Source organism: Sinohyriopsis cumingii, chromosome 12 (genome assembly GCF_028554795.1).
Source record: "Sinohyriopsis cumingii isolate HCF-2022 chromosome 12, ASM2855479v2, whole genome shotgun sequence".
In the NCBI taxonomy this organism is placed as follows: domain Eukaryota; kingdom Metazoa; phylum Mollusca; class Bivalvia; order Unionida; family Unionidae; genus Sinohyriopsis; species Sinohyriopsis cumingii.
The window spans coordinates 9,052,457-9,070,810 of NC_142972.1; the positions used below are offsets into that span (position 1 = coordinate 9,052,457).

Here is an 18,354-nt window from a genome sequence, read left to right on the forward strand (position 1 = left end):
ATTACCTTACAGTGCCTACATATAATGTACCATTACCTTACAGTGCCTACATATAATGTACCATTACCTCACATTGCCTACATATAATGTGCCATTACCTCACAGTGCCTATATACAATGTACCATTACCTCAGTTCCTACATATAATGTACCATTGCCTCACAGTGCTGACATATAATGTACCATTACATCACAGTGCCTACATACACTGTACCATAACCTCACAGTGCCTACATACAATGTGCCATTACCTCACAGTGCCTACATATAATGTACCATTACCACACAGTGCCTATAATTAAAATAGTTTTGTATAAATGCCTCATACTGCAGTGTACAGTGCATTTTAAAAAGAACAGAATGACATGAGCTGATAGTATATGAGTAAAGCTTGCTGGGGAAGTTGATATGTGCCTGTTTAAAGTTTTCAAAGTCAATAATGAGTGCTGCTTATTGTTCATTTCCCTTGTCATAGCATCCACATGTCTGTCCACTCTTTTTATTGTATCCACATGTCTGTCTACCCTTTCCATTGTAACCACATGTCTGTCCACCCTTTTTATTGTATCCACGTCTGTCCACCTTTTCCATTGTATCCACATGTCTGTCCACCCTTTTATTGTATCCACATGTCTGTTCACCTTTTCCATTGTATCCACATGTCTGTCCATCCTTTTTATAGTATCCACATGTCTGTCCACCTTTTCCATTGTATCCACATGTCTGTCCACCCTTTCCATTGTATCCACATGTCTGTCCACCCTTTCCATTTTATCCACATGTCTGTCCACCATTTCCATTGTATCCACATGTCTGTCCACCCTTTCCATTGTATCCACATGTCTGTCCACCCTTTCCATTGTATCCACATGCAGGGATAGTCCTGGCTTTTAAAAAGCTGTCGCCCAAAAAATCGCCAACCTCAATATTTTGTCGCCAATTTTCAAAAAGTGTCGCCAGAACAAGTAGTGTACATTTTTTCAAGTGTTAATTTAGTCTGTTAATGTAACAGGCAATGAAAATTACAAAAGATGATTTAGTTAATACTCTAATTACAACAAACATTAACAAAAGGTTACAAAGTGTTGCATGAAGATCCGTTGCGATTTTAGGGCTGCCCACTTGTTGAATGCAGTTTTAAAGTCTAATTTTTCACATCTGTACATGCTGATTCTCATTAAATTCTCGAGAGATGAGATGCAGAGTTTATTTCTGATGTCAGTTTTTATGAGGTTCATCTTACTGAATCCACGTTCAGTCTACAGTGCTGACAGGTGACACCAGTAGTCTCTCAGCAGCCCCCCCCCCACCTTATGGCTAGCTTCACAAAGCTTGTAGTGAATTGCTTCCTAAATCCCAAGAATGATCACTGAATGCTGTATAAATAGGATCCCCATTCCCACGAATGAAACTTACACGAGTCAACACCTGGCAATATTGGACCGTATATATAAGCATAAATTCACACCCAATTTAGGGATTCTTTCTCTCCTGTATTTTGAGAAATAAATAATTATTATTAATTATGCAAAACTGTTTTTTTTTGCTATTTCTTGTTGCGGAGTTTAAGTCTCTGCAGCTGTAACACAGATTGATGGCAAAAGGAAAAGATCAATGAGTAAAATGCTGCGCTGGCGACAGATATAATTGTGATTGAGATTTTTTACATTTGCTTTGTATTTATACGCAGTAGTCGGTACTTCAAAGGTTATAAGTTTTCTATGAAGGTTCAGCAAAACTATTGTATTGGTATATGTCAACAACAAAAAAAACCCCCAAAAAAACAACAGAAGGATTAGCCATTCAATTAATTGTATCTGTTCTATTCGCGTCTTCAGAAGTCGGTCAGTTGTAGGTATAGTTCGGTAGCATGATTGACTGTATCACAGCATACAGTACTCAGCCCAGGTGTCAGCATAAGCAGATTATGATGTAACAATGCATGGTAAAGATGGGGTTGTCAATACGAACAAAGGATTGTTTGTGTAACAGATTGATTCCAATGCATTGCTTAGTCAAGTTTGTGGCTTCCTTTCATTCTCCCTTTTAATTTATCCAGTCCAAATCCATGATTGTATGTACAAATTAAATAACCAAAAAGTATGTCGCCAAAAAAATCGCCAGATGGGATATTTTTGTCGCCAATAAGGAAAAAAAATCGCAATTTGCGACATTGGCGAAGCCCAGGACGATCCCTGCACATGTCTATCCAGCCTTCTCATAGTATCAACATGTCTGTCCACCCTTTCCATTGTATCCACATGTCTGTCCACCTTTTCCATTATATCCACATGTCTATCCAGCCTTCTCATAGTATCAACATGTCTGTCCACCCTTTCCATTGTATCCACATGTCTGTCCAGCCTTCTCATAGTATCAACATGTCTGTCCAGCCATCATACTTTTGTTTCCATTTCATAACTTGAAAGCCATTAAGATCAAGGAACAAAACTTATATACATCATTATTACAAGGTGTATTTCATGCCACACTGGAGATCCTTTTTTGAGATCACAGTTCAGTTTTTACAGTTTCCGTAACACTTTCCTGGCCATTTGCTCCATAAGTTTTAATCCATCTGAGATTACGGGATCATAGCTCCATAAGTTTTAATCCATCTGAGATTATGGGATTATAGCTCCATAAGTTTTAATCCATCTGCGATTACTGGATCATAGCTCCATAAGTTTTAATCCATCTGAGATTACCCGATCATGGCTTCATTAGTTTTAATCCATATGAGATTACAGGATCATAGCTCCATAAGTTTTAATCCATATGAGATTATGGGATCATAGCACCATAAGTTTTAATTCATATGAGATTATGGGATCATAGCTCCATAAATTTTAATCCATCTGAGATTATGGGATCATAGCTCAGTAAGTTTTAATCCATCTGAGATTACGGGATCATAGCTCCATAAGTTTTAATCCATATGGGATCATAGCTCCATAAGTTTTAATCCATCTGAGATTATGGGATCATAGCTCCATAAGTTTTAATCGATCTGAGATTATGGGATCATAGCTCCATAAGTTTTAATCCATCTGAGATTATGGGATCATAGCTCAGTAAGTTTTAATCCATCTGAGATTATGGGATCATAGCTCCATAAGTTTTATACCATCTGAGATTACGGGATCATAGCTCCGTAAGCTTTAATCCATCTGAGATTAGAGGCTCATTGTTCCATAAATTTTCATCCATCTGAGATTAGGGGATTAAACTCGGTGTTCATCAATTGCAGTTGATGTGTCACATTCCGCATTGAGGATGCAAGGTCATGGTTACAGCTTAGCATTGTTTGTTTTCCAATGTTACTTTACATTCAGCTGTAATGTGATTTTTAAAGTTCATAAAGGTCTGATGAAGGAATCGGCTGCTGACTAGTCATAAGATTTTGAATGATGGAACTGTTGTACTGCATACACTGCAGATGGAACTGTTGTACTGCATACACTGCACAATGGAACTGTTGTACTGCATACATTGCACATGGAACTGTTGTACTGCATACACTGCACATGGAACTGTTGTACTGCATACACTGCACCTGGAACTGTTGTACTGCATACACTGCACCTGGAACTGTTGTACTGTGTACACTGCACAATGGAACTGTTTTACTGCATACACTGCACAATGGAACTGTTGTACTGCATACACTGCACAATGGAACTGTTGTACTGCGTACACTACACATGGAACTGTTGTACTGTGTACACTGCACAATGGAACTGTTGTACTGTGTACATTGCACATGGAACTGTTGTACTGCGTACACTGCACATGGAACTGTTTTACTACATACACTGCACAATGGAACTGTTGTACTGCATACATTGCACATGGAACTGTTGTACTGCATACACTGCACATGGAACTGTTTTACTGCATACACTGCACAATGGAACTGTTTTACTGCATACACTGCACATGGAACTGTTTTACTGCATACACTGCACAATGGAACTGTTTTACTGCATACACTGCACAATGGAACTGTTGTACTGCATACACTGCACAATGGAACTGTTGTACTGCGTACACTACACATGGAACTGTTGTACTGCATACACTGCACAATGGAACTGTTGTACTGTGTACACTGCACAATGGAACTGTTGTACTGTGTACACTACACCTGGAACTGTTGTACTGCGTACACTGCACAATGGAACTGTTGTACTGCATACACTGCACAATGGAACTGTTGTACTGTGTACAGTTCACATGGAACTGTTGTACTGTGTACAGTTCACATGGAACTGTTGTACTGTGTACAGTTCGCATGGAACTGTTGTACTGCATACACTGCACATGGAACTGTTGTACTGTGTACACTGCACATGGAACTGTTGTACTGTGTACACTACACATGGAACTGTTGTACTGCATACAATGCACATGGAACTGTTGTACTGCATACACTGCACATGGAACTGTTTTACTGCATACACTGGACAATGGAACTGTTTTACTGCATACACTGCACAATGGAACTGTTGTACTGCATACACTGCACCTGGAATGTTGTACTGCGTACACTACACATGGAACTGTTGTACTGCATACACTGCACAGTGGAACTGTTGTACTGTGTACACTGCACAATGGAACTGTTGTACTGTGTACACTGCACATGGAAATGTTGTACTGTGTACACTGCACCTGGAACTGTTGTACTACATACACTGCACAATGGAACTGTTGTACTGCATACTGCACATGGAACTGTTGTACTGTGTACACTACACATGGAACTGTTGTACTGTGTACACTACACATGGAACTGTTGTACTGCATACAATGCACATGGAACTGTTGTACTGCATACACTGCACATGGAACTGTTGTACTGCATACACTGCACCTGGAACTGTTGTACTGCATACAATGCACCTGGAACTGTTGTACTGTGTACACTGCACATGGAACTGTTGTACTGTGTACACTGCACATGGAACTGTTGTACTGTGTACACTGCACATGGAACTGTTGTACTGTATAAACTGCACAGTGGAACTGTTGTACTGTGTACACTGCACATGGAACTGTTGTACTGTGTACACTACACATGGAACTGTTGTACTGCATACAATGCACATGGAACTGTTGTACTGCGTACACTGCAAATGGAACTGTTGTACTGTGTACACTGCACATGGAACTGTTGTACTGTGTACAGTTCACATGGAAATGTTGTACAGCATACACTACACATGGATTTTTTTTTACTTCCATACACTGCACATGGAACTGTTGTACTGCGTACACTGCACAATGCCTTTTGAGCAGTCTGCATTTTGGTTGAATGAGACATCTTAAGTATCTTAGTCTCCAGCAAGTCAAAGAGATTTTCAGGGTACGCTGTGCTCATTACCCTCCAGCAAGTCAGGAGATTTTCAGGGTACGCTGTGCTCTCTACCCTCCAGCAAGTCAAAGAGATTTTCAGGGTACGCTGTGCTCTCTACCCTCCAGCAAGTCAAGGAGATTTTCAGGGTACACTGTGCTCTCTACCATCCAGCAAGTCAGGAGATTTTCAGGGTACGCTGTGCTCTCTACCCTCCAGCAAGTCAAGGAGATTTTCAGGGTATGCTGTGCTCTCTACCCTCCAGCAAGTCAAGGAGATTTTCAGGGTACTCTGTGCTCTCTACCCTCCAGCAAGTCAAGGAGATTTTCAGGGTACACTGTGCTGTATACCCTCCAGCAAGTCAAGGAGATTTTCAGGGTATGCTGTGCTCTCTACCCTCCAGCAAGTCAAAGAGATTTTCAGAGTACGCTGTGCTCTCTACTCTCCAGCAAGTCAAAGAGATTTTCAGGGTATGCTGTGCTCTCTACCCTCCAGCAAGTCAAGGAGATTTTCAGGGTACGCTGTGCTGTCTACCCTCCAGCAAGTCACGATTTTCAGGGTACGCTGTGCTCTCTACCCTCCAGCAAGTCAAGGAGATTTTCAGGGTACGCTGTGCTCTCTACCCTACTGCAAACACAGATTTTTTTTTTTTTATATGGTGCCAGTGTTAGTTACACACCATGTAAGTTTGGATTGGAGCACTTGTAGATTGTTATGACTTGTAGTTCCACTGAATTATTTATAATGGCAAATACAGCTTGCTTTCAAGTACAGTTATTTCATTTTATTCTCTTACTTTACCTATTTTAGTTGCATTCTAGTTTATATCTTGCTTCTATCTTCCACCTTGAGAATCGGGGTCCTGTCCTTGCATTTTATTCACATAAACCTATATGAACCATATATATATATATATATATATATATATATATATATATATATATATATATATATATATATATATATTTATTTATTTATTTATTTATTTATTTATTTATATATGCACTTTATATACATGTCACACCATTGTTAGTGTAGAAGAATGAGTACAACATAGTTAGTGTTGGATATGTTGATAAATCAGATTTGCCAAACATACCATATGTGTAGACTTGGCTGCTATGCTGGCTTACTAATGGGACTTGTTAAAAATCCCATGTGTGTTGAAATATCTTTTTTCAGTGTTTGAAAATTGGACCAGAACATTTTTGGAAAGAAAATAAGTTTTACAAATAAGAGTATACATTTCCAAAATGGGAACATGCTTAAAAATAAGAGTATACATCTTCAAAATGGGAACATGCTTACAAAAAAGAGTATACATTTCCAAAATGGGAGCATGCTTACAAAAAAGAGTAAACATTTCCAAAATGGGAACATGCTTACAAATAAGAGTATACATTTCCAAAATATGAACATGCTTACAAATAAGAGTATACATTTCCAAAATATGAACATGCTTACAAATAAGAGCATACATTTCCAAAATATGAACATGCTTACAAATAAGAGCATACATTTCCAAAATGGGAACATGCTTACAAATAAGAGCATACATTTCCAAAATGGGAACATGCTTACAAATAAGAGTATACATTTCCAAAATGGGAGCATGCTTACAAATAAGAGTATACATTTCCAAAATGGGAACGTGCTTACAAATAGGAGTATACATTTCCAAAAATGAACATGCTTACAAATAAGAGCATACATTTCCAAAATGGGAACATGCTTACAAATAAGAGTATACATTTCCAAAATGGGAGCATGCTTACAAACAAGAGTATACATTTCCAAAAATGAACATGCTTACAAATAAGAGTATACATTTCCAAAATGGGAGCATGCTTACAAACAAGAGTATACATCATCAAAATGGGAGCATGCTTACAAATAAAAGTATACATTTCCAAAATGGGAGCATGCTTACAAATAAGAGTATACATTTCCAAAATGGGAACATGCTTACAAATAAGAGTATACATTTCTAAAATGGGAGCATGCTTACAAACAAGAGTATACATTTCCAAAAATAAACATGCTTACAAACAAGAGTATACATCATCAAAATGGGAGCATGCTTACAAATAAGAGTATACATTTCCAAAATGGGAGCATGCTTACAAATAAGAGTATACATTTCCAAAATGGGAGCATGCTTACAAATAAGAGTATACATTTCCAAAATGGGAGCATGCTTACAAATAAGAGTATACATTTCCAAAATGGGAGCATGCTTACAAATAAGAGTATACATTTCCAAAATGGGAACATGCTTACAAATAAGAGTATACATTTCTAAAATGGGAGCATGCTTACAAACAAGAGTATACATTTCCAAAAATGAACATGCTTACAAATAAGAGTATACATTTCCAAAATGGGAACATGCTTACAAATAAGAGTATACATTTCCAAAATGGGAGCATGCTTACAAACAAGAGTATACATTTCCAAAATGGGAGCATGCTTTCAAACAAGAGTATACATTTCCAAAAATGAACATGCTTACAAATAAGAGTATACATTTCCAAAATGGGAACATGCTTACAAATAAGAGTATACATTTCCAAAATGGGAGCATGCTTACAAATAAGAGTATACATTTCCAAAATGGGAGCATGCTTACAAATAAGAGTATACATTTCCAAAATGGGAACATGCTTACAAATAAGAGTATACATTTCTAAAATGGGAGCATGCTTACAAACAAGAGTATACATTTCCAAAAATGAACATGCTTACAAATAAGAGTATACATTTCCAAAATGGGAACATGCTTACAAATAAGAGTATACATTTCCAAAATGGGAGCATGCTTACAAACAAGAGTATACATTTCCAAAATGGGAGCATGCTTACAAACAAGAGTATACAATTCCAAAATGGGAGAGCATGCTTACAAACAAGAGTATACATTTCCAAAAATGAACATGCTTACAAATAAGAGTATACATTTCCAAAATGGGAACATGCTTACAGATAAGAGTATACATTTCCAAAATGGGAGCATGCTTACAAACAAGAGTATACATTTCCAAAATGGGAGCATGCTTACAAACAAGAGTATACATTTCCAAAAATGAACATGCTTACAAATAAGAGTATACATTTCCAAAATGGGAACATGCTTACAAATAAGAGTATACATTTCCAAAATGGGAACATGCTTGCAAATAAGAGTACACATACGAATATTTGTCTTTTTAATTAAGGGCTACATAGTATTTGAGTATGGCTGTTCATATCATTATTATTGTAAAACATGAAAGGAAAATAGGTATAGATGAATGTTCCATTCTTTTTGTTGTTGTTGCAAACAATACTTTCCTCATATTTGAAGTAGATTTAAATGAATACCACTATCAAGTGAAAACCCCAAATTTTATTATAGGCATGTTGCCAAGTTCTTAATTTCATTCTACTCATTGTATCTGTTGTAGACATACTGAATTTTCATTTCAGTACTTGAAGTCGGGATACCTCCATGACACCATACTTGATGATGTAAGGGACTTTTCAGTGTGTGATCTGTCAATGGAACACCTGGGCATGACAGCACAAGAAAGGTTCTCTGTGTACACCATTGTAGCAATTGTTCTTCATTTGGGGAATGTTGCATTTGAAGAAAAACATGATGATACCAAAGGTAATCTAGAATATCAAAAAGGAAGAATTGTTCCCAGTCCTTGTAATTAAAAACTGCATTAGATTTAAGAAGTCATTTGTATGTAGTTTAGTTTCAAACACTGTTGCCAGCAATTATGTGACTTAGTACGTAGTTGTGTCACACTTCAATCAAAACTAAGTCACTGTAACCTTTTTCATCTGTATTATGAATAACATCACCAGTGATATTTTTCCCAATATTATGAATAACATCAGAGTGGTATTGTTGTCGACATGAATAACATCACCAGAGTGGTATTGTTGTCAACATGAATAAACATCACTACTGTGGTATTGTTGTCAACATGAATAACTTCACCAGAGTGGTATTGTTGTCGACATGAATAACATCACCAGAGTGGTATTGTTGTCAACATGAATAACATTGTTTAGAAAGAAATTCAGTAAAAGGAACTCTGTGAGTTAAGTCAGCAGAGCAGTGTACAGACAACTAATTTGTTGCCTCTTAAGAGATGATGTGTGTGACACAGAAACATGCACCTTTAGAGATGCTGAGTGTGACACAGAAACATGTGCCTTAAGAGATGCTGAGTGTGACACAGAAACATGCGCCTTAAGAGATGCTGATTGTGACACAGAAACATGCAGCTTTAGAGATGCTGAGTGTGACTCACAAAGCATTTATCAGTGAATTATCCATATGGATAAGAAAGACAAGGGCACCCAGTGACCATGATGGGGGTGGGTGATGGAAGCAACAACTTACAATGACCTTTATGTCCCTATGCTTTTTTGAGTTCACCATTCATGTCAGTTTTATGAAGATGAACATGGTGGTAATTAAATGTCGCTTGTAATGTTATACTTTAATTATTTCTTTGTGGAACCACTCCGGTGGCCAAAGTGGTTAGTGTGTCCACCTTGGATGCAGGAGGTTGCAGTTTTGAACCCCATCTGAGTCATACTAAAGACTTATAAAAATGGTACTCACTTGGTGCTCAGCATTAAGAGGTTATTGTTAGGACTGGTCGGCCTGCTGTCAGGATAATGTGACTGGGTGGGACATGATGCTTCATCTGCAATATGATGTCCCAGTGCTAGACATCAATATAAACTGTCAGATTCCAGACATCATAATGATATGACTGAAAAATTATTAAAGCTACATTAAAAATCCAAACACACACACACACAAAATCACACAGAGGTATTTCTGCGGTTATTTAAAAAATGGTGATGATCTTTTAACTTTATCAAATAATTTAGATTGATATGTCAGCAGTAGATATTAATAGCATTTGTTTGCTTTGCCTTCAAAAGCAAGCAGGACATTAATAAATATAAAGTGCCACCTCATTGTAAAGTCTCTAAGTATAACATTGCCCTTCTTATAATGTTGACATCAATACATTTACAGTGATCTCTCGCTGTAAACCCTCCCCCCAGTAATGCTGACATCAATACATGTATAGTGATCCCTCACTGAAAGCCCCCCAGTAATGCTGACATCAGTACATATGCAGTAATCCCTCACTGTAAAGTCTGAATATAACATTGCCCTTATAATACAGACATCAATATATGTCAGTAATCCCTCACTCTAAGCCCCCCTCCCCCAGTATAACATTGCCCTTATAATGCAGACATCAATACATGTACAGTGGTCCCTCACTCTAAGCTCCACCAGTATAACATTACCCTTACAATGCAGGCATTAGTATATGTACAGCAGTCCCTCACTCTAAGCCCCCCCCCCCAGTATAACATTGCCCTTATAATGCAGATACCAGTACATGTACAGGGTCCCTCATTGTAAAGCCCTTTCAGTATACCATTGCTCTTTTAATGCTGTTAATTAATTCTATTCAATTGTTCAAATCTGTTTTATCATTGCTACTTTTATTTATTTCATTTTATTTTGTTCTTGGCTTGTAAAATCAATTATAATGTGATTCCAAATCATTAAATGTTTTTTGTTTAAATACACAGGATATTTGAACTGAATATCATGTATTTCATTAAGTGAGTGAAAACTCAACGTTGAAGTTGTGAATGAAAATATTTGAGGTTTTCATCCTTGAGATGATGTATATCCCATGATTCACTTCTTTTTATTTATGTTCTGACATGTTGGCTATCTCAAATACACATGCTGGCTATCTCAAAATACAAGTTGGCTATCTCAAATACACATGTTAGTTATCTCAAATACACATATTGGCTATCTCAAATACACATGCTGTCTATCTCAAATGCAGCTATCTCAAATACACATGTTGGCTATCTCAAATACACATGTTGGCTATCTTAAATATCTGAAATACACATGTTGGCTGTCTGAAATAAACATTCTGGCTATCTGAAATACACGTTAGCTATCTCTAATACACATGTTGACTATCTCAAATATACTTGCTATCTCAAATACACATGTTGGCTATCTTAAATACACATGCTGGCTATCTGAAATGCACATGTTGGCCATCTGAAATAAACATCCTTTAGGTGGCTGTTGTGTGGCTATATTTCATATTGTCATCCTTTAGGTGACTGTTGTGTGGCTATTTTTTATACTCTTGTCATCCTTTTGGCAGCTGTTGTGTGGCTATTTTGTATACTATGTCATCCTTTAGGTGGCTGTTGTGTGGCTATATTTTATATTGTCATCCTTTAGGTGACTGTTGTGTGGCTATTTTTTTATACTCTTGTCATCCTTTTGGTGGCTGTTGTGTGGCTATTATTTATACTGTCATCCTTTAGGTGGCTGTTGTGTGGATATTTTTTTATGCTGTGTCATTCTTTTGGTTGCTGTAGTGTAGCTTTTTTTTATATTGTCATCTTTTAGGTGGCTGTTGTGTGGCTATTTTTTATACTCTGTCATCCTTTAGGTGGCTGTTGTGTGGCTATTTTTTATATGCTGTCATCCTTTAGGTGGCTGTTGTGTGGCTATTTTTTATACTCTGTCATCCTTTTGGTGGCTGTTGTGTGGCTATTTTTTATACTCTTGTCATCCTTTTGGTGGCTGTTGTGTGGCTATTTTTTATACTCTGTTATTCTTTTGGTTGCTTTAGTGTGGCTATTTTTTATACTCTGTCATCCTTTAGGTGGCTGTTGTGTGGCTATTTTTTATACTCTGTCATCCTTTTGGTGGCTGTTGTGTGGCTATTTTTTATACTCTGTCATTCTTTTGGTTGCTGTAGTGTGGCTATTTTTATACTCTTGTCATCTTTTAGGTGGCTGTTGTGTGGCTATTGTTTATACTCTGTCATCCTTTAGGTGGCTCTTGTGTGGCTATTTTTTATACTCTGTCATCCTTTAGGTGGCTGTTGTGTAGCTGCCTCAGCAGAGAAGTCCCTGCAGATTGCTGCTACATTAATTGGAGTGGACAAGGAAGAACTGCGGGAGGCACTGGTCAGCCGTGTCATGCAGGCCACCAGGGGTGGAGTCAAGGGCACAGCTATCAAGTAGGTCACTATTTGTGTATTCACAGATAATATTGGAAGTTGTTCAGTACATGTACATCTAGCTAGAACTCATAACTGTGATAAGTAATGTTTATTTTTATTAATTAAATTCTTTTTGAATGTGAGTGCAATTCATTTTTTTGCTTGTTTCAAGATTGAATTTTTATAAAAGTAACTGACAGCTGTTTAGATGGTGACCAGGTTCTCAGGCAACATTGAATTGTTACTTACCTGTGACAAACATCACTAGAATTGAATTGTTACTTACCTGTGACAAACAGTCACTAGAATTGAATTGTTACTTACCTGTGACAAACATCACTAGAATTGAATTGTTACTTACCTGTGACAAACAGACACTAGAATTGAATTGTTACTTACCTGTGACAAACAGTCACTAGAATTGAATTGTTACTTACCTGTGACAAACATCACTAGAATTGAATTGTTACTTACCTGTGACAAACATCACTAGAATTGAATTGTTACTTACCTGTGACAGACAGTCACTAGAAGAGAAGTGCTTATTAATTGCTCTCAGGACAGACTAAGCTTTCTCTTAGTGTTTTGAGTGTTTTCCTGCTTATGAATCATCATATATTGTGTACCTGTCTGCATTAAGATTTGTTTGTGTACCACATAAATATGCACATACAAATAATAGCAGCCCTTCCTCTATTGAGTTAATGTTGTGTAAAACATGCCCTAGTTTTATTGAAGCTCTATTGGTTCATTGTGTATGAACAATTTAAAGCATATCGGTACTTGGTACACATGTCATGGAATTTCAATCAAACTTGGTACATACGTCAAGAATTTTCAGTCAAACATGGTACACATGTCAAGAACTTTTAATCAGACTTAGTACGTATGTCAAGGAAATTTAATCAGACTTTGTACATATTCAAGGAATGTTTAATCAGACTTGGTACATTTGTAAAGGAATTTCAATCAGACTTGATACGTATGTAAAGGAATTTCAATCAGATTTGGTACATATGTAAAGGAATTTCAATCAGACTTGATACGTATGTCAAGGAATTTTAATCAGACATTTTGAGCAAGTTATATAGAGTTGCCTTTTTGTACATCAATTCAGTGATTCTACAGACAGGCAACCATTTGCATTTATTTGGGAAATTTCCAATGCCCTCTTTTTTCTGATTGGTTCCAATACAAGATGAACCTGACATAAAATGTGATAATTTTAAACTTGACATTCTTGATGCAGTGTAAAGAAAATCACTTTTAAAATACAGACTGTTGAATAAACTATTTGATAAATCTTGTCTGTGTGTGTGTGCGTGTGTGTGTGTGCATGTGTGTGTGTATGTGTGTGTGTGCACATGCATGCATGTATAAATGTATATATATATATATAGGTTATTTTCTTCACTTTGTGTATGGAAACTGTTTTCAGATCTTCAGCTGCTGGTGATAAAGGGGAGGTCATTTTGTAAGTTGAACTATGCTGCTTCCTTCTGCTAGTTGTTTCAATTAGCCCTTCCCAAACCATTTATATTTCCTCAGCAAGGACATAGCACTGATGAGAGTACTACATTTTATTCAGTAGCTTCTCATGGGTCGGTGGTTCTTTCCGGGTTCTTCCTCCACCATTAATACTGGCCGCCATGTATAGCCTATCTTGTGCTGAAAAATGGCGTTAAGCCCTACAACAACAACAACAACATTTTATTTTACTTTGGAGGAAACGAGAATATTCAAGATGGTCACCAGCTTATATCTTTCTATCATACCCCTGCCTTAACAGAAATAGGAGTATATAGAAATCCTTCTGTCCATATATTCATCCTTCTGTCCATCCTTCCATCCATTACACAATCTTGTGAAAACAAATTGTGCCACAGTTTGTGTGTTTTATATTTATTACATGATTCTATATCTGTCTGTTAGTACCACATCTTTACCACAACACAAGGCCACAGACCTTCATTAGTACCACACATTTACAACACAAGGTCACAGACCTACATTGTTACTGTAGCTTTACAAAGCAACAAGGTCACAGACCTACATTAGTACCATACCTTTACAATACAACAATGTCCCTGACCTACATTAGTACCACACCTTTACAACACAACAAGGTCACAGACCTACATTAGCACCACACTTTTACAAAACAACAATGTCATAGACCTACATTAGTACCACACCTTTACAACACAGCAAGGTCACATACCTACATTAGCACCACATGTTTACAACACAAGGTCACAGACCTACATTAGTGTCACTCTTTAACAACACAACAAGGTCACAGACCTACATTAGTACCATACCTTTACAATACAACAATGTCCCTGACCTACATTAGTACCACACCTTTACAACACAACAAGGTCACAGACCTACATTAGTACCACACCTTTACAAAACAACAATGTCATAGACCTACATTGGTACCACACCTTTACAACACAGCAAGGTCACATACCTACATTAGCACCACATGTTTACAACACAAGGTCACAGACCTACATCAGTGTCACTCTTTAACAACACATAAAGGTCACAGACCTACATTAGTACCACACCTTTACAACACAACAAGGTCACAGACCTACATTAGTACCACACCTTTACAACACAACAAGGTCACATACCTACATTATTACCATACCTATACAATACAATAAGGTCACAGACCTACATTAGTACTACACCTTTTCAACACAACAAGGTCACAGACCTACATTAGTACCACATCATTTCAACACAACAAGGTCACAGACCTACATTAGTAACACACTTTTAAAACTCAACAAGGTCATATACCTACACTATTACCATACCTGTACAATACGTCACAGACCCACATTAGTACCAAGCACAGATCTACATTAGAACCACACTTTTACAACACAGCAAGGTCACAGACCTACATTAGTATCACACTTTTACAATACAACAAGGTGATAGACCTACATTAGCACCACATGTTGACAACACAAGGTCACAGACCTACATTAGCACCACACTCGTACAACACAACAAGGTCACAGACCTACATTAGAACCACACTTTTACAACACAGCAAGGTCACAGACCTACATTAGTATCACACTTTTACAATACAACAAGGTGATAGACCTACATTAGCACCACACGTTTACAACACAAGGTCACAGACCTACATTAGCACCACACTCTTACAACACAACAAGGTCACAGACCTACATTAGCACCACACTCTTCCAACACAGCAAGGTCACAGACCTACATTAGTATCACACTTTTACAATACAACAAGGTGATAGACCTACATTAGCACCACATGTTGACAACACAAGGTCACAGGCCTACATTAGCACCACACTCTTACAACACAACAAGGTCACAGACCTACATTAGCACCACACTCTTCCAACACAACAAGGTCACATACCTACATTAATACCACACCCATACAACACAACAGGGTCACAAACCTACATTTAACATTTTATTGGCTTATGTTAAGATTTTGCAATTTACTTGTGATGAAGTAGGGTTTCTGTGCACTTTATCCTCCTCAGACAAATAAGTCTCTGTGTCCCATATTTCATCTTTCACTTATGCAGATTAAGTCTCAAGCAATGTTAAAGCCAAAATAATCCGATTTAATGATTGTATGCATCTGTTAGTATCGCACCCCCACAACAAATTGTCACCAAGAGCCACAATTCACATTTCACCCCCACAACAAATTGTCACCAAGAGCCACAATTCACATTTCACTCCCACAACAAATTGTCACTAAGAGCCACAATTCACATTTCACCCCCACAACAAATTGTCACCAAGAGCCACAATTCACATTTCACCCCGACAACAAATTGTCACCAAGAGCCACAATTCACATTTCACCCCCACAACAAATTGTCACCAAGAGCCACAATTCACATTTCACCCCCACAACAAATTGTCACCAAGAGCCACAATTCACATTTCACCCCCACAACAAATTGTCACCTAGAGCCACAATTCACATTTCACCCCCACAACAAATTGTCACCAAGAGCCACAATTCACATTTCACTCCCACAACAAAATAATGTCACCAAGAGCCACAATTCACATTTCACCCTTACAACAAAACATCACCAAGAACCACAATTCACATTTCACCCTTAAAACAAAACATCACCAAGAGCCACAATTCACATTTCACCCTTACAACAAAATGTCACCAAGAGCCACAATTCACATTTCACCCTTACAACAAAATGTCACCAAGAGCCACAATTCACATTTCACCCCTACAACAAAATATCACCAAGAGCCACAATTCATATTTTACCCCCACAACAAAACATCACCAAGATCCACAAATTCATATTTTACCCCCACAGCAAAACAGTGTCATGAAGAGCCACAATTCACATTTCACCCCCACAACAAAATATTGTCACCAAGAGCCACAATTCGCATTTCACCCTTACAACAAAACATCTCCAAGAGCCACAATTCACATTTTACCTTTACAACAAAATGTCACCAAGAGCCACAATTCACATTTCACCCTTACAACTAAATGTCACCAAGATCCACAATTCATATTTTACCTCCACAACAAAACAATGTCATGAAGAGCCACAATTCACATTTCACCCCCACAAGAAAATGTCACCAAGAGCCACAATTCATATTTTACCTCCACTACAAAACATCACCAACAGCCACAATTCATATTTTACCCCCGCTACAAAATGTCATGAAGAGCCACAATTCACATTTCACTCCCACAACAAAACAATGTCACCAATAGCCACAATTCACATTTCACCCCACAACAAAACAATGTCACCAAGAGCCACAATTCACATTTCACCCCCACAACAAAATGTCACCAAGAGCCACAATTCACATTTCACCCTTACAACAAAACATCACCAAGAACCACAATTCACATTTCACCCTTAAAACAAAACATCACCAAGAGCCACAATTCACATTTCACCCTTACAACAAAATGTCACCAAGAGCCACAATTCACATTTCACCCTTACAACAAAATGTCACCAAGAGCCACAATTCACATTTCACCCCTACAACAAAATATCACCAAGAGCCACAATTCATATTTTACCCCCACAACAAAACATCACCAAGATCCACAAATTCATATTTTACCCCCACAGCAAAACAGTGTCATGAAGAGCCACAATTCACATTTCACCCCCACAACAAAATATTGTCACCAAGAGCCACAATTCGCATTTCACCCTTACAACAAAACATCTCCAAGAGCCACAATTCACATTTTACCTTTACAACAAAATGTCACCAAGAGCCACAATTCACATTTCACCCTTACAACTAAATGTCACCAAGATCCACAATTCATATTTTACCTCCACAACAAAACAATGTCATGAAGAGCCACAATTCACATTTCACCCCCACAAGAAAATGTCACCAAGAGCCACAATTCATATTTTACCTCCACTACAAAACATCACCAACAGCCACAATTCATATTTTACCCCCGCTACAAAATGTCATGAAGAGCCACAATTCACATTTCACTCCCACAACAAAACAATGTCACCAATAGCCACAATTCACATTTCACCCCACAACAAAACAATGTCACCAAGAGCCACAATTCACATTTCACCCCCACAACAAAATGTCACCAAGAGCCACAATTCACATTTCACCCTTACAACAAAATGTCACCATGAGCCACAATTCACATTTCACCCCTACAACAAAATGTCACCAAGAGCCACAATTCACATTTCACCCCTACAACAAAGCAATGTCATCAAGAGCCACAATTCACATTTCACCCTCACAACAAAGCAATGTCACCAAGAGCCACAATTCACATTTCACCCCCACAAAAAGACAATGTCACCAAGAGCCAGAATTTACATTTCACCACCGCAACAAAAC

At 37.7% G+C, this 18,354-nt stretch overlaps 1 protein-coding gene across 7 annotated transcripts in view; it reads left to right on the forward strand.

Moving 5' to 3' along the window:
• Nucleotides 1–18,354, forward strand: part of LOC149785983 (unconventional myosin-VI-like) — a 164,058-nt gene that overhangs the window by 41,867 nt on the left and 103,837 nt on the right. For 5 of the 7 annotated variants that reach the window (XM_089976243.1, XM_089976244.1, XM_089976248.1 and 2 more), the window contains exons 10-12: nucleotides 8,822–9,005; nucleotides 12,306–12,450; nucleotides 13,871–13,906. In XM_089976243.1, the coding sequence (XP_089832369.1) occupies nucleotides 8,822–9,005; nucleotides 12,306–12,450; nucleotides 13,871–13,906 (365 nt within the window). The remainder of the gene's footprint in view (nucleotides 1–8,821; nucleotides 9,006–12,305; nucleotides 12,451–13,870; nucleotides 13,907–18,354) is intronic. The other 2 variants (XM_089976247.1, XM_089976249.1) reach the window with 1 other exon arrangement.